At 44.9% G+C, this 18,143-nt stretch overlaps 1 protein-coding gene across 1 annotated transcript in view; it reads right to left on the bottom strand.

Moving 5' to 3' along the window:
• The window catches only part of LOC120916357 (excitatory amino acid transporter 1-like), an 86,521-nt gene that overhangs the window by 3,084 nt on the left and 65,294 nt on the right, over nucleotides 1-18,143 (bottom strand). Inside the window, exons 6-9 of the mRNA XM_040327277.1 lie at nucleotides 17,521-17,855; nucleotides 17,159-17,392; nucleotides 11,651-11,845; nucleotides 8,349-8,483 (exon numbers count right to left, since the gene is read on the bottom strand). Coding sequence (XP_040183211.1) covers nucleotides 8,349-8,483; nucleotides 11,651-11,845; nucleotides 17,159-17,392; nucleotides 17,521-17,855 — 899 coding nt within the window. The remainder of the gene's footprint in view (nucleotides 1-8,348; nucleotides 8,484-11,650; nucleotides 11,846-17,158; nucleotides 17,393-17,520; nucleotides 17,856-18,143) is intronic.

Consider the following 18,143-nt stretch of genomic DNA (forward strand, 5'->3'; position numbering starts at 1 on the left):
TGCTTAAAGTGAAAAAAAAAATGAAAAATTCCTTTAAATATCGTACCTGCTTGGTGGGTGTCTATAGTATGCCTGTGAAATGGCACATGTTTAGAACTGTCCCTGCACAAAATGAGATAATTTAAAACTGCTTGCGGCTATAATGTAATGTCTGGTCCCTGCAATATGGATGAAAATCATTGAGAAAAATAGCATGGGTTTCCCCGCCCCCCTCCCCCCAGGTCATTATCAGCCCCTTTGGCCCTATATACTTTGAACAGCAGTATACAGGCGGTGCAAACAAGACAGGGACTGTAGGTTTGTTGTTAAGTAGAATCTGTTTGTCATTTTGAACTGGTACTTCTTCTTTAAAGTGTAGCTCCAGACATAAAATCTATTTTTAAGCTTTTCTGAAAACATAGAGAAGGGTTATCACCCCTGTAACATTTGTTTTGTTTTGCTGTCTGTGTGCATCTGTTCAAAAGATTGCAATTCACTTTCTGTCCCAATGACAAATGATTTTTTTTTAAATTTGGGGTTTTTAGTGAAACAAGGATTGGTGATAAAGCATCAGTGGACAGGAGACACCTCTTAGAGAAGACAATTTCTCTTCCTTGGGGTAAATTTCCTCTCACTTCCTGTATTCTCCTTCCGTTTGCAAGTAGAAGTCGTTTGTAAGTTGGATGTTTGAAAGTAGGGGCCTGCCGTATATACTCTGCAGAAATTTGGGCCCTAAGTGTTGGTGTTATCCCGGATGTATGTAGAGTTCCCATTATATACACAGTGCCCAAAGTCCATAAGGATCCGCTAAGACCACCCGGGAGACCCATTATTAATGGTATTCAATCCATCAATTCACGCCTAGGGGAGTATGTTGACAAGTTCATTCAGCCATTAGTCCCCCAAACAAAGGCCTATCTTAGAGACACTAAGCATCTTATCCAGATTTTTGATACGATTGTGTTAAATCCACAACATAAGTACTTGATAGCCACAGCGGATGTGGCATCATTGTACAAAGTCATTAATCATTAAGAGGCCATTGGAGCTGAAAAATGGGCAATGAACAACTTTAGTCAACTCATTTCGAAACAAAAGCGTTTTGTCCTAAGATGCCTGGTTAATGGCCTACAGCATAACTATTTTTGGCACAGATCCGAGTACTATAGACAACTGAATGGGATAGGAATGGGCGCCACTATGCGCCTAGTGTAGCAAACTTATTCATGTCAGAGTGGGAGGTGGTGGCAATCTATACCAATATGCCGGACCATCTGATACTATACAGAAGATTCATTGATGACTGTATAGTCCTATGGGATGGTGATGAATCCTCGCTGATCGAATTTTTTGACGTTTTGAATCGTAATCAAAAGAATATTAAATTATGTTACACAATAAGTGACAAGACCATTCAGTTTCTAGACCTGGAAATTACTTTGGAAAACCAACAAATCACAACCAAAACGTATTTCAAACCAGTTGAACGTAACAGCTACATACCTATAGATAGCTGTCATTTTGATCCTTGGTTGATAAATATACCTAAAGGACAGATGATGAGGATCCGGAGGAACTGTACTGATCCAAATTTTTCAATAAAGGCTATGATCAAGATTTCATACAAGAGCAAATCTCTAAAGTATATGATATGCCGAGAACTACTCTCATACAGGATAAATCTAAGGAGAGTAGATTGAACAACGAGCTGCCTATTTTTTTAAATTACAACGTCCAACACAAGCAGTTGGAAGCTATATTTAAAAAGCATTGGTCTATATTGCAAGCTGACCGACAATTGCAGGGCATATTACCCAGTTATCCCAGAGTAATATACAGTATAGAAGAGCCCCCACACTCAGGCATCTGGTGGCTAAAAATGTCCCTGACACCCCAACGAAAAATAAGGCACTCGCCTTCTTTCAGGGAAAGGGTTTCTTTCCATGTAGGCGGTGTTACGCCTGCAAGAAGGCTGGGCAGAATGGGCAGAAGTGCTCCAAATTCCAATCAAATGTGACAAAGAAGGAATATGAAATTAAAGATCTCATCACCTGCAGAACAAAAGGGGTGGTATATGTTTTGGAGTCCTCCTGTTCGTTACAGTACATAGGGCGCACCAAAATCCCCCTTTGGAAGCGTATTAGGGAGCATGTCCAAAACATAGAAAAAGGCTTTCCTAAACACAACGTCTCTCGCCACGTTGCACAGACCTTTTGCAAGGCCTCCCGAAGATGTTTCATCTTCTGCTCCCTCTGTGACGGCAAGATAAGGTTCACAACCTTACTCTTGTAATGTGGATCAAGGAGGGTTGCCAGCCAGTAATGATCCCTCTCCTTGATAGCACGAATACGAGGATCCTTCCGCTTGCTTTGCAGGATCAGGGAGGCCATACAACGTAGGTTTGCTGAGGCATTCGGTGCGGAGTCCTCTGGGTCACTGAGGATGACATGATCCGCAAGCCATCTCGTCCCAGCCACGTACAAGTCCATGGATTTCTTGGGACTGTAAGTGATCCCTTGAAGACTGCTGCTGATGCTGAGTGCTAGGCTCCACCTCCATGCTGACACAATCCTTCTCCTCCTCGTCCCCTTCCTGTGTGATAGGCGGGCAAGCAGGAACACTGTCTGGATAAAGGGGGCCCTGAGAGGTAAGGAAGTCCTCCTCTTCCTCCCTCTGTTCTACCTCAAGGGCCCTGTCCATTATTCCACGCAGCATGTGCTCCAACAGGTGAATAACAGGGACAGTGTCACTGATGCATGCACTGTCACTTCTCACCATCCGCGTGGTCTCCTCAAATGGTGACAGGACAGTGCATGCATCCCTGATCATGGCCCACTGGCATGGGGAAAAAAACAAGCTCCCCTGACCCTGTCCTGCTGCCATATTGGCACAGATACTCATTGATGGCCCTCTGCTGCGTGTGCAGCCGCTGCAGCATGGCCAACGTAGAGTTCATGTCACAGATTAGGCGGTTCTTGGGCAGGTTGTATTCCTTTTGGAGGTCTGCCAGCCGAGCACTGGCATTATATGACCGTCGGAAATGCACATAGACTTTCCTGGCCTGCTTCAGAACATCCTGTAAGCCCGGGTACCTGCCCAAGAACCGCTGCACCACCAAGTTAAGGACATGAGCAAAACAGGACACATGGGTCAGTTGTCCATGTTGCAGGGAGAGGAGATTGGTGCCATTGTCGCAAACCACCATTCCTGGCTTAAGCTGGCGTGGCGTCAACCACGTCTGAGCCTGCCCCTGCAGAGCTGACAGAACCTCTGGCCCAGGGTGGCTCCTGTCTCCCAAGCACACCAATAGATAGTAGATTGCCTGCAAGTACTTGGCTGTGACACACCTAATTCTACACCTTCAGTCCTATCAGTGCAGGCTTCAGAGAGGACTGAGGGTATAGTGGGGTTGGAGATCCCAGCTGATGAGAAACAAGGAGAGGTCCGCTTTGTTCTTTGGTGTGGGTCTTTGAGGTACGCTTGCCAACGAACTGCATGGCAGGTCGACATATGTCTGGTCAAGCATGTGGTGCCTCAAGCGGGTGATGTTTTGGCCACACGAGATACGCTTGAGACATATGTTGCAAATAGCAGCGGTGCGATCTGATACACTCTCCTTAAAAAAGGCCCAAACCAAAGAACTTTTGGAATAATGCTGAGAGACAGCAGCGCCCTGCACATGCGTAGCTCTGCTTTGTGATGCAGTCGGTGTGCTTCCCTTAAGCTGGCCCCTGGAGGGTATCCTGCCTCGTTGGAGATGTGCCTCCTCCTCTCTCCTATCAGGCACCCACGTAAAGTCAGTGACCTCATCATCCCCTCCCTCCTCACAGGGCCGGCCCTACCATGGGACCTGATGGTACCATTGTACCAGACGGCACTTTCAGGGGGGCGGAAAATTGCCGCCCGGCTGCCTGCCATCCAGTTCCGCCCGCTGCACTGTCTGTGAGGCAAGTTGCCGCCTGCACCCACCAGCCAGCCCATTCCGCTCCCCGCTGCACTGTCTGCAGGGCCGGCCCTACCATGGGACCCGATGGTACCATTGTACCAGGTGGCACTTTCAGGGGGGCGGCAAATTGCCGCCCGACTGCCGGCCATCCAGTTCGGCCCGCTGCACTGTCTGTGAGGCAAGTTGCCGCCTGCACCAGCCAGCCTGTTCTGCTCCCCGCTGCACTGTCTATGATGCAAATTGACGCCAGTCGAGCCCAGGCGAATGGTGCATGCGGGCAGAACAGGGGAACAGTCAGCGGGCGGGACAGTCAGCAGATGAGTGGGCTTGCTGGCCAATCAGCGGGCGGGGGAGCAGAGAGATGACATCTCTCACTGCCCGCCCTGCATCACTGCCCGCCCTGCATCTGTGCGGGCAGCAGAGAGATTACATTATGTCTCTGCTGCCAGCCTTAACTCTGGGACACAGAAAAGTGGCAATCCGCTATGTGTGGCAGGTGACGTCATGGCAAATGACAATCTACAATGTGTGACAAGTGACGTGGCACGTGACAATCTGCTACGTGTGGCAGGTGACATTGTGGCAAGTGACAATCTGCTATGTGTGGCAAGTGACAATCCGCAACGAGTGGCAGATGACGTGCCAAGTGACAATCCGCTACGTGTGGCAGGTGACATGGCAAGTGACAATCCACAATGTGTGGCAGGTGGCATTGTGGCAAGTGACAATCTGCTACGTGTGGCAGGTGGCGTCGTGGCAAGTGACAATGTGCTACGTGTGGCAGGTGGCAAGTGACGATCCGCAATGTGTGACATCATGGCAAGTGACAATCCGCAATGTGTGGCAGGTGGCAATCCGCATCTAGTGACAGGTGACGTGGCAAGGTCCGCATCTGAAGGCAGGTGACGTTGGCAAGTGACGCCCTCGGGGCTCCCACTGATTCTGCATTATGGTGAGTTGAACTATTTTATTTTATACAACAATGTAATAATATAAAATAATGCACTTTAAGCATTTTTATTATTATTTTTTTTTACTAGTAATGGCAGTGATCTGCGATTTCTTTGCAAACCTGCAACATTGCGGTGGACAGGTCGGACACTTTTGACACATTTTTGGGACCATTGACATCTATACAGCGATCTTTGCTATAAAAATGCACTGATTACTGTGTAAATGTCACTCTTAGGGAAGGGGTTAAATGTGTTCCCTGGGAGGATGGGGCTGACTGGAAGAGGAGCGAGATCTTGGTTTCTAATCACTAGGAACACCAGGTCTGCCTCTCCTCCCCTGTCAGAATGGGAATCTGTCTATTTACATTAATCCCCCATGTATAGAGCCAATACAGGTCCTCTTTATACTTCTATAAACACATATAATGCCATGACAGGTCTTCTTTATACTCCTTTACATGAATAGAACCATAACAGGTCTTCATTATACTCCTATATACATGTAAAGAGCCATGACAGGTCCACTTTAGTTATCATGATATAAAATAATGGATGTGGGGGCGTTTTGGTGGGCGTGATTTTTTTTCTTTGGGGGGGGGGGGAATTTCATTCTTGGTACCAGGCAGTACAATGTCTTGGGCCGGCACTGCCTCCTCATCACTGTAGAAAACCTGGCAGTATGCTGTAGCTTGGGGAACATGACTGCCAGATTGCTGTCCTTCTTGGGCACCCCCTCTCTCTGGGCTCACGTTACTGACTTCCTCTAGCTGTGTACCATCATCGGAGCCTTCAAAATGCTGCGCATCCTCCTGCAGCATGTACCCAACACTGTGGTCAAACAGTTCGGGGGACTCCTCAGGAGGACATGGTGGGGCTAGGGAAGGAGTGACTGATGCCATTGAGCAGAGGGAAGAGGCCGTGTTGGCAGCTGCTTTGCCAGACAAAGGCTGAGCCTGGGTGAGAGAGGATGAGGAGGATGAGGACGGCTTGGTCATCCACTCTACCAAGTCTTCGGCATGTTGCGGCTCAGCGCGGCCACGTGCTGATGAGGATGCACCGTGTCCACGACCAGCACTGTTGCCTCTAGACGCAGAGCCTGCTTGCCCTCTTATCGGCCTCGTAACTCTCTGCCTCTCCTTGTTGTGCTTCCATACATACTAATGGCCTGCAGAGGACACAGACAGTACACCACGTGAAAGTACTTGCAGCAATATCCCCTGCCTGTAGTATTAATATGAACAGATCCCTGCCTCTAGGAATAAATATGGGAAACGCCAGTTTTACGTTAGGTGCACAATGTGCAGAGGACACGGACAGTACACACACCACATAGCTTTAGGTGCACACTGCAGAACCCTGCTTCTAAATAGTTCCCCTCTCTCCCTACGGAGAGTGACCTAGGGGACCCCAGGGGCCGCGACCTGGGTTCAGTTGCAGCGAAGGCCATCCTCACCACTAGAGGCTCTGGTGAACCTTGGGTTCATGTTTCCTGTCCATCCGCAGCAGTCTGCTATTGGGTTCACTACCTTGCGGTGCACCCCTGTCTCCATCGGGGTGCATTTGTCACCTGGACACAGTTGACCTGACATCCTGTTTCACCAACATAAGATCCTTTGCTACACCTGTTGCATTGGATGAGTTACACAACATTACTACAGCTGTATGATCCCATGATATTGAAGGTCCCATTTGTGTGTGTGACACTTTTGGATAGATTGATCCCATTGCACAATTTGCAACATTTTATATTGCCGGGTTTGCTTCCATTATTTATGACTTTATAATCAGAGTGAAGTTTCCTTCTGATTAGTTTATGTCTGAGGTTGGGTGGTTGTCTGAAAGCCAATCATGGGGGTTTGTTGGAATATTTTTTTCAGAGTTTCATCCTCTGTTATAATGGATTGTAAAAAAAACTTTGCAACCAGATGAATCTATCAAAAAGTGTCACACACACAAATGGGGCCTTCAATATCATGGGATCATACAGCTGTACCTCCAGTAATGTTGTGTACCTCATCCAATGCAACAAGTGTAGCAAAAAATCTTCTGCTAAAACGTTTGTGGATCAGTACTGCTTGGACCTTGAAGAAGGGGACACACCCTGAAAGCTCATCAATTAAAAATTATATGTTTGTGCAAATAAAAAAGGTATCACGGACAGTACTCCGTTTTCTCTGTCACAATTGCACTAATATTGTAACAAGATAATCAATGTTGTTCAATGTTGTGTTCCTTAACATTAACATTAGTGTATTTTTTACTGAAACCTTTGCAGTAATATCGTGTGACATAAAAAATTGGAACGACCATAATTTTATTCTCTAGGGTGTTTGCTTTCAGAAAATATATAATGTTTGGGGGGTTTTATGTAATCTTCAGGCCTAAAATGTTTTTTTATACAGGAGTGTAAAAAAATTAAATGCATCTCTGACAGTGAAAGGGTTAAAGTGGTTGTAAACCCACTCTTGCAACTTGCACCTACAGGTAAGCCTAGATTAAGGCTTACCTGTAGGTGCAAGAAATATCTCCTTAATCTACATGTTTAAGGAGATAGTTTCACAGAAACGGGCACAGCTGTCTATGGCGCATGCGTGCCGTAGAAAACGGCGCAGGTGCACTGAGCAGTGCTGTTTTTGTGAATAGCATTAACTGGGTTAATGCCGTGTTTTCGCGCATGCGCAGGGACCTGCCGGAGTGACGTCATTGCCGCTCCAGGCCAATAACAGTGCCGGAGCGGCGAAAACAAGAAAGAAGTTCCAGGGGACATGGCGGCGGTGGTGGACGGGACCGAGGCGGACTTTGGGGGCTTCGTTCTCAGGTAAGCTAGCTCATTATGCCTTTCACTTGCAGATGTATGTGTTCAAAAAAAATATTACAGGGTTTACTTCCTCTTTAAAGCCCACTGCTCAGGGGTGGTGTTAAGGGGTTAAGAAATGCTACCTCCTTACACATTTACAATGCTTTAGAGAACAAGGTACAGGCATAACGGAAAAGGAGCACCTGAGAAAACATAATATCCAGATGTTCTGATCACTACAGGAATTTGAGAAGTCTTCTGGTTGGCCAAAGTTAGGAATAAAGTGTACCAAAACAAAAACCAAGTGGATATCTCAACTAGGAATGATGGTGGTAGCAAAAAGAGGAAGCGGATTGTTTATGCAGGGCAGACCAAAAAAAACTAAAAATTATTTTGTTCTCTTTGCTTTTTTTTTTATATTTTTTATGACTGTCTAATAATCCATAATGATACCGGATAATCACCCAACAAGGTTTACACCAGATTATGAGGATTTTACTGTGCCAATGTAAAATAGCAAAATATTTGTTGACGCCTCTTCATCAGTGATTTTAAAGTGTTACGAAAACATCAGTAAACCAAAAAAGGAGTTTGATCTCCTCTGCCTAATTGTTTCTGGTGCCAAGCTAGTTAACAATCCAGTATAATGTCACCCCACTGATAAGACACTTACAGGAACCAGTCCACAGCGATAATGAGCGTTATATCCTCTGTGGGAAGTCCCACCGATGTCAACACAATAACCATAGTAACCAGGCCAGCCTGAGGGATACCCGCTGCTCCTATGCTGGCAGCAGTAGCTGTGATGCTGTAAAGAGAAAAATAAGAGAACATCAGATAACTCAGACTATAAAGACAGACAATCATAACGTTTTGTAAGTGTAGAGAGTACTCTGTCCCTTTAACCAATTGTTTTATTTAACAGGGGAATAGTGTATAATGAGTAGGGCTTATTTTTTCAGCAATAAGCAGACCTGAATACATCAATTTAAAGGGGTTGTAAAGGTAAAAAAAAATCCCTAAATAGCTTCCTTTACCTTAGTGCAGTCCTCCTTCACTTACCTCATCCTTCGATTTTGCTTTTAAGTGTCCCTATTTCTTCTGAGAAATCCTCACTTCCTGTTCTTCTGTCTGTAACTCCACACAGTAATGCAAGGCTTTCTCCCTGGTGTGGAGAAAGCCTCTTGAGGGGGCGAGCAGGAGTGTCAGGACGCCTACTAACACACAGCTCCTTTCTCTATCTGCAAAGTACAGAGCACCCTGACCCTCCTGCTCACCCCCTCCCCCTCAAGAGGCTTTCTCCACACCAGGGAGAAAGCCTCGCATTACTGTGTGTAGTTACAGACAGAAGAACAGGAAGTGAGGATTTCTCAGAAGAAATAAGGACATTTAAAAGCAAAATCGAAGGATGAGGTAAGTGAAGGAGGACTGCACTTAGGTAAAGGAAGCTATTTAGGGATTTTTTTTTTTTACCTTACAACCCCTTTAATCGTTTATAATAACTGTCACAAATGTTCGTGCTCCCAACCGAACTGTCAAGCCATCAAATGGCTGGTGTCATAAGTGATCACATGTTGTTGCTTTCTTCTCTGATGGATTTGTTTAGTTTTTGAAGCCTTACAATGGCCTGTTTTACGTGTATGGACAGCTCCATTATATACAGTAGCTCACAAAAGTGAGTACACCTGACATTTTTGTAAATATTTTATTATATCTTTTCATGTGACAACACTAAAGAAATTACACTTACAATGTAAAGTACTGAGTGTACAGCTTGTATAACAGGGTAAATTTTCTGTCCCCGAAAAATAACAACACACAGCCATTAATTTATAACACTGCCCTCTGTACAATCTCTCCTTCCTCTCATTGCATTTGGTGGTACTAACCAACAAAATCACCAATCTGTTCAGGAGAATTAAAAAATCCACAACTCTGCACTCTGTACATAGAGCACTCCTGAACACTACACATAGCGCACTCCTGAACACTGTACTCTGTACGTAGCGCACTCCTGAACACTACACTCTGTACGTAGCACACACCTGAATGCTTTGAACTACGTAGCACACTTTTGAACTCTGCACTCTGTACATTTAGTGCACTTCTGAACTCTGTAGCACACTCCTTAACCCTTCACTCTATGCATAGCACACTCCTGAACCCCACATTCTGTGCATAGCATACTCCTGAACCCTGCACCCTGTGTGTAACACACTTCTATATGCTATGTTGCACAATTAAGGGGGCATGCTGATTATAATGCTTCGTACACACGACCAGTTTTCCTGTCTGGAAAACTGCCATGACAGCTTTTGGCCAGGAAAACTGCCCATGTGTATGCTCCATGGCAATTTTCCCGACAGGAAAACCGCCGGGAATCCTGTCCGGAAAAATGAGAACATGTTCTCTTTTTTCCTGCCGCGATTCCCGGCGGTCTTTTTCCCATCAGTTTCCCTATGGGAAACACTGCGGTGGAGCATACACACAGCCAGGATTCCCGGCCAAAGCTCTCACCGCAGTTTTCCAGACGAGAAAACCTCTGGTGTGTACAGGGGGAAGTTACCAAGCAGGTTCTCGGTTTTCCCCCCCGGGATTCTCAGCAGACTTTTTACTGCCGGGAATCCTGGTCATGTGTACAGGGCTTTATACTCTGGGGTTTATTATTGTGCATTGTTGGGGGTTAATTAATGTGTATTGCTGGAGGTTAATTATTGAGTCGTACTGGGGGTTTGTTACTGTGCTGGGAGTTTATTACTGTGCCATACTGGGGTTAATTGTTCTGACATGCTGAGGGCTAATTATTGTGCAGTGTCGGGGGCTAAATATTGTGCAGTGTCGGGGGTAATTCTTGTGCAATGCTGGGGGTTAATTATTGTGCAGTGCTGATGGTTAATTACTGTGCCATACTGAGGGTTAAATACTGAACTATCCCCTGGTTAACTATTGTACTATGCCTGGGGTTAAATACTGTGCTGAGGGTTTAACATTAATTCATGCCCTGATTAATTACTGTAAGGAGCTAGGGGTTTAAAACTGTGTCCTACCATGGGTTAATTATTGTGGATGCTGGGAGGTCATTTTGCCATTCTGGGGATTATTGCTGAACTTGAAACAAGCTGGGGTTTATAATTTCTTGCCCCAACTGGGCTTATTTTATTCACAAAGTCTCTTCAGTTTACCTCAGGTCTTATTTGGTCTATACAAAAGGGAAAAAATGTCACACTAGAATATAAAGAGACACCCACTTTTGGCCACTCCCACTTTTTGGAAACACCCACAGCTGTGCAGGAGGCTACATTTGCACCCCACGGACCCCCAAAAAAATGTGTGTGCAGCTGACCTAGGTTCTCCTATTATCTGTGATGATTGTACACCCATGTTTTGTATATGAGTTGGCTGTATGCTGCTTTAAAAAAATTCAATAAATTCTTTGTGAAATAAAGCATAGTCTATGGAAAATATAGAGTACCGAAGTATATTGCATTTCACAGGTGCAGGCAATATTTAAGGTTTGACATTTTGGATATCTATTTACTTGGCACAGCCACAACTTTTATATTATACCTAAAAAAAAAATGGGTAAAAAAATGGGTAATAATAATGTATTGCATTTTTGGGCCCTAAAATTAACTTTAGTATATTTATTACTGAAATTTTGAGTTTCCTAAACCATTGCACTAATATTCTGTGTCATAGAAAAGGGTGTCTTTTAGAAAATAAAAAATTTAAACAAAAAAAATGTATTTGCAAAAATCTCTGGCAGCGAAAAGGTTAATATTACAGCACAACTGGACATTTTGCTTGTTCCTCATTTTAAGATTGAGAAAGAACACCAGGAAAAAGGGCATAAATCACTTTAGAAAACCACATTTTGTATTTACACAGTTTAAAATTGTTCAAACACTGAACGCTTTACACAAAATATAGCTACAGTAATATGAATATATAATATGGACATTCCACCATAATTACCTGATTGTGATTATCTGCCCAAAGTTCAGTTCATAATTATTTACTTGTGCAATAAATATAGCAGCTAGTGCCTCATACAGGGCGGTGCCATCCATATTAATGGTTGCACCCACTGGCAGTACAAATCGAGTAACACGCTTGTCCACACCGTTGTTCTCCTCCAAACATCTGAAAGTGATGGGCAGAGTAGCAGAGCTAATTAAAAAAAAGAAAAAAAATATTATTTTTCTCTTAATCATTTTAATGACCACTGTCTTAGGCCCCTTGCACAGGGTCATCTAAATGCTATGAGTCCCACCCAGAACTTTAGTACAACCAGGAGGGACACGGTGTAGTCCTGCTGCCTGCAGCCTGTCAATTTCATAGAAGGCTGTGGTTCGATAGGGCTGACTGCTGTGGGCCATTTGGATCCCTTAATGCCCAGCTGCTGGCAGCGGGACTGGATTCTGGACCTGTCCCTCTGGGGCACACTAAGGCATCAGGAGGGACACACCACATACTTGATATTTTATATGTAGCAAGGTGTCACTTTTGAACATAGCCTATAGACTACAGTGTGTGCCTAATAGAAACTCAACTCCCTCTGGTGTCCTTTATGTTATATTGCTGCAATTTGCTTGGTTCAGCTATGATGGGAACAATAGTAACAATGGGTGATCTATAGAATGCGCCCTAAAAAGTCGCCCACCGTTGCGCCTATGGAGGAGTGGATGATGCCTAGCTGCTGTTTAGAAGATAATAAGTGAACAAAAAGAATGTAAGATGATGAAACTCTCTAAGGAGTGTCAACAAATTAAAACAGCGCTATCAAATAACTGTGCATATTTGACTATATAAAATACATTACTACAACCCATATGTAATGATATACAGTGATAATAAACAAAATATATCCAGTTTAAGAAATAAACACTAAACTGTGACTGTAATAATAAACACCCGTGATTGACTTAAACGTGAAGTGAACGCACTGAAAGTGCAAGAGACAGTCTTTAAAAATAATTTAGAACGTGACCAAACAAAGCAAAGTTCATGTGTATAAGGATCCTGCGATCTTCAAATTTTTCCAAAAACTTCCACCACACCCGACAGTGCTCAGTGACTCCTCCCCCATCAAATGGACACTCACCGGATAGGTATGCCTCACACTCTCGTGTTTTGGCACAAAAAACCTTATCAGATGTAGTTGTTCCCGTCAATAAAGATGTAATCCAAATATGACATCCAATCAGTTCCACATATATGTCAGAGAGAGACAAAAGAAGTGCAAATAGTGTGATATCATCAAAGGTTTAATAGCACACCAAAATAAAACTTCAAACAGTGCACTCACAAACAAAATCTTGTAAAACAGCAGAATATCACATCAAGAAACTCCTTCAAACGTCAAAATGGTGAGAAGCGGTCACGGCAGACCCCCGATCAGCGAGAAAAAGTGAAACCAATTCTCCTACTCACGGTGCCATGGACTTCTGTCAGATGCAGCTACACATCCACTTAAATAAAAAACTTCAAACGCACTCTGCATCCAAAAACGCAGCACTCACTAGTAAAACATACCCCGACATGTTTCGTTATAAAAACTTATTCATGAGTCCCATGAATAAGTTTTTATAACAAAACATGTCGGGGTATTGCCATACAGTCTAATTTTACTAGTGAGTGCTGCGTTTTTGGATGCAGAGTGCGTTTGAAGTTTTTTATTTAAGTGGATGTGCAGCTGCATCTGACAGAAGTCCATGGCACCGTGAGTAGGAGAATTGGTTTCACTTTTTCTCGCTGATCGGGGGTCCGCCGTGACCGCTTCTCACCATTTTGACGTTTGAAGGAGTTTCTTGATGTGATATTCTGCTGTTTTACAAGATTTTGTTTGTGAGTGCACTGTTTGAAGTTTTATTTTGGTGTGCTATTAAACCTTTGATGGTATCACACTATTTGCACTTCTTTTGTCTCTCTCTGACATATATGTGGAACTGATTGGATGTCATATTTGGATTACATCTTTATTGACGGGAACAACTACATCTGATAAGGTTTTTTGTGCCAAAACACGAGAGTGTGAGGCATACCTATCCGGTGAGTGTCCATTTGATGGGGGAGGAGTCACTGAGCACTGTCGGGTGTGGTGGAAGTTTTTGGAAAAATTTGAAGATCGCAGGATCCTTATACACATGAACTTTGCTTTGTTTGGTCACGTTCTAAATTATTTTTAAAGACTGTCTCTTGCACTTTCAGTGCGTTCACTTCACGTTTAAGTCAATCACGGGTGTTTATTATTACAGTCACAGTTTAGTGTTTATTTCTTAAACTGGATATATTTTGTTTATTATCACTGTATATCATTACATATGGGTTGTAGTAATGTATTTTATATAGTCAAATATGCACAGTTATTTGATAGCACTGTTTTAATTTGTTGACACTCCTTAGAGAGTTTCATCATCTTACATTCTTTTTGTTCACTTATGATGGGAACAATGCATGATGGACATTGTAGTACATAGACTATTATTGCAGGTGGGAAATAGACTACAATGCCCACAGTGCCACTGTGCTACCAAGGTGCATTGTGCCACGCATAGCCTGTTGGGAGATATTATTTAAGGCTAGGCAAGGCCTTGTTCCGGTCTCTTGGGACGCCATCTCTCAACAGGCAAGAGGCCTTTAGTGAGTGTTTTAGGCCGGAGAAGCCTGGGCCTAAAGTTCCGGAGACCAGATCGCCTGACTGAGAGGTCCTTGCCACAGTTTTGCTGATAAGACCAGGGAGAGGAACCGACTTCCACTCCAAAGCATCCGGAGTTACCTATCCACCGGCACCTTGTGAGCGGCTGCGCGGAGGACCAGGGACCACGAGCTACGGAGAGACTGAGCACCAAGAGGGTCTGGACGAAGCATACCGGCGAGGCCTCATCTGGTGAGAGGGCACCTGCCCACCAACATAACTAACTGTTTCAGGAAGGTGACTTCATAGTTTCACTTACACTTTCTGGAAGTTGTTGTGCCACAAATAGGGACACATTGCACACGGGGGCGACATAGCACAAGGAGCAGCGCCTCTTTTGCCATTACATATTTTAAGTGTTTGTTCCTTTCTTCATATACCTTGTTGGATTACAAATACTCAAGTGCACCAACAAAAGCTAGCAGAAGATTACTTTGAACTTGAAGGAACAATCATTAATTCAGTTTGTTGCGTAAAGGAGTGGTAAAGGAATTTTTTTTTTTTTAAAACAAACATGTTATACTTACCTCCATTGTGCAGTTCGTTTTGCACACAATGGCCCCTATCCTGGTCTTCTGGGGTCCCTCAGCGGCTGTCGCGGCTCCTCTCCACAACAACTACACACAGACATGCGTGCAAGCTCACATGGTGTGTAGCTGTTGCGCTCCCGTGATACAGCAGCGGCCAAAGCCGCCGCTGTATCACTCGGCCCTTCCCCCGGGCCACTGGATGTGATTGACAGCGCCGCCAGCCAATGGCTGCAATGCTTTCAATTCATCCACTGCAGCCAATCAACGGCCGGGCTTCAACTCAAAGAGGATGACGGGGGCGAGTACGGGACTTTCGAAGGGTCAGGTAAGTAAAACAGGGGCTCGGGGAGAGCCACGCTGTAGCCACATCACCAGACAGCCACGCTGTAGCCACACCACCAGAGAGAGAGCTACACTAAACCTATACCACCAGAGAGCAACGTTGTACCCGCACCAGAGAGCCATGCTGTACCCACACCACCAGAGAGCCACGCTGTACCCACACCACCAGAGAGCCACGCTGTGCCCGCACCACCAGAGAGCCACGCTGTGCCCGCACCACCAGAGAGAGCCACGCTGTGCCCGCACCACCAGAGAACCACGCTGTGCCCGCACCACCAGAGAGAGCCACACTGTGCCGCACCACAAGAGAGAGAGCAGGTCAGTGTCAATGGGCAGTGTGGGCACAATAGGAGACAGACAGTACTAGCATAGTATGCCCACAATTTGTTGCTGGATATTGGTGGGCAGTACATGGGTATTATTTTTGGTTGCCAAATTACTAGTTGGATTCATATGAATAGAATCAATTTTAAAGTTTTTTTTTTCTAATTTATAGGTGTAGTGGGCAGCTGTTTTCTTTGCTGGCCCTGCTTTAATTTTAGGGGGTTAGTCAGAGGATTAGTAACCTCCGACCTATTTTGTTTTCAAATTTAGTCCTCTGTTCCAGGCGTGGCTGTACTGCAGGTGACCACTACTGTTGTCTGGGGTGTCGGTTCCACCCCAGGCCAAGGGTGGCATCAGTCAGATCCAGGTGTGTTGGGTATTCTTTCTTAGCGGCCAATCAGTGAGGGTTGATCACCTTGCTGTGCATACTGGGGAGGGGTATTTAAGGCACAGACGTCACGGGTTCTGGGTCATCGTCGTCCGCCCTGGGCAGTCCTCCCACCACCCCTGTGTGTGGCCCTCCTGGCCGGGGTGCATGTTCAGAGTTTCCTGGCTCCAGGACCACGTTGGTCTGGAGTCGTACCCTGCTGAGCAGGCCCAGTAGTCAGACTGGGTCTCCATTGCTAAAGAGGTCCTACGCTATCCATCCTAGAGGGAGGAAGCCATCGAATGAAGTACCTGTCTGGAGAGCACCCAGCACAAGGCTGGTACACTCAGGGGAGGCCTGAACTTCATTTGAGGACCTATCACTACTGAAAGGCTGAGCAGTGATCGCCCGTCAGTTACCTGATCATACAAGTTATTACTTTGAGAAGAGATCCGGGTGCTTAATCCTAAACTGAAAGGATTCTGGACCGATCGTATCTCCACCTTTGGGAAGGTCAGTGGCAGAGACTGTACCAAGGTTCCGTGTGACGCCCTAGCTGCTAGGACTAGTGAGAGAGGCCTATCCAGGGGCACATTACCCACTCTGGCTAGAGTGGCCACGAGAGTTTATGTTTGGGAGCAGGAGTGCTTCCTATCAAGTTCTACGCCTGAACCTACTACCTATACCCTACCCAGGGCCGATCCTCGCTATAGGCTCACTATGCAAGCTGCTTAGGGCCCCACAAAGCTGCGAAGGGCCCCCCAAATTACTATAGGCCCCGCCTGGTGAGAAGTCATTTTCGCCCCCTCACCCCGCTTCTAAACTCACTGGCTGAGTCATTTCCGACAGCGGAACACCCCCTCCCCCCGCTTCTCAACTTTCTTTGTGACATGTCACTATCGACCCCCCCCCCCCGCTTCTCATTTTTAATGTGCCATGTCAATTTGCTTAGGGCCCCAGGGAGGTCAGGATCGACACTGACCCTACCTCACCTCTTCAACCTATTGTTCGTTCTTTTACCATGTTCGATAAATAAAGCAGAGAAAAAGGAACGCAACGTGTGGACATTGACATTGTTTCAGCTCTCATCCAGTACCCTAGACGGCGGAAAAACAGAGGTAACGTGCCACCCAAACTAAACCAGCAGCTCCTTCGGGGGTAGTGCTACATAGAGAATATGGACATTTGTTTTTCTTGCATAACATTTCCCTACTGTTTCTTACCTTGATGATGTCCCCAGGGCAGTGACGAGAGCTTGAAGAAGGCCACCAATGAATGGCCATGGGTTCCTTCGAGTAACAATTAAGAACAACAATGGGAGTACAATCAAAGCATGTATGAGAAGTCCTATTATAACAGTTATGGTGTACATGCCTAGCTGTCCTCCCATAACCAGCAAATCATCCATTTCCAGGATCTTTCCTGAGATCAAGAACATGATACCAATTGGAGCATACCTAGAAAGATATATAGGTTACAGTTATGGTCATGACAGCAAAGCTGCTATATATTAGTGTAAAGAATAACATTTTAAATGTTTTAGTAGTTTTTGAGACCTGTCAGTATTGAGTGATCTTTTTCTTACCATATGATAATTGCCACCAGCCTCATAATAGCCTCATTAAGGCAATCAAAGAACTCCTTGAGAGCCCTTCCTTTTTCCTTCATGTTTCCAATTACAAGTCCAAAGCACATGGAGAAGACCACCAAACCCAAGGCATTTACTCCATTTGATGTGCCTGCCACAGGCACTACCTCTTCCAGGTCTATCATCTGCTGCAGTTGTCCAATGGCACGGGTCACATTGTCTACAATTCCACTGATGTTAATAGCTTCTGAGGTCTGCTCTGTCACTGCTGTCATGTTGGCATCAGATGGGACAGGAACTTTGTAAACCCTTGTGCTGTACTGTGTTTTGTACTAAAACAAAAAACAAACATTTATAAGCTAACACTACGTACAATTATTCTTTACTGATTTTTAGACAGTTTGCTCTCATTTTGCATTATATCATATTTAAAGAGACTGCACCATAATTTACCAGTTAACTTTTGCTTGTAATAAAAAAAAAAGGGGGGGGGGGTTAGTTGTCCATGTATAGATAGTTCTGGTCATGTGTAGGCATTTTTTTCTGTTTTTGTAAAGTCTGCATATTGTTAAATCGATAAACAGAATTTTTCAAAGAAGAGAGTGTATCCCCACCTTTCC

Source organism: Rana temporaria, chromosome 1 (assembly GCF_905171775.1).
Source record: "Rana temporaria chromosome 1, aRanTem1.1, whole genome shotgun sequence".
Taxonomy (NCBI): Eukaryota; Metazoa; Chordata; class Amphibia; order Anura; family Ranidae; genus Rana; species Rana temporaria.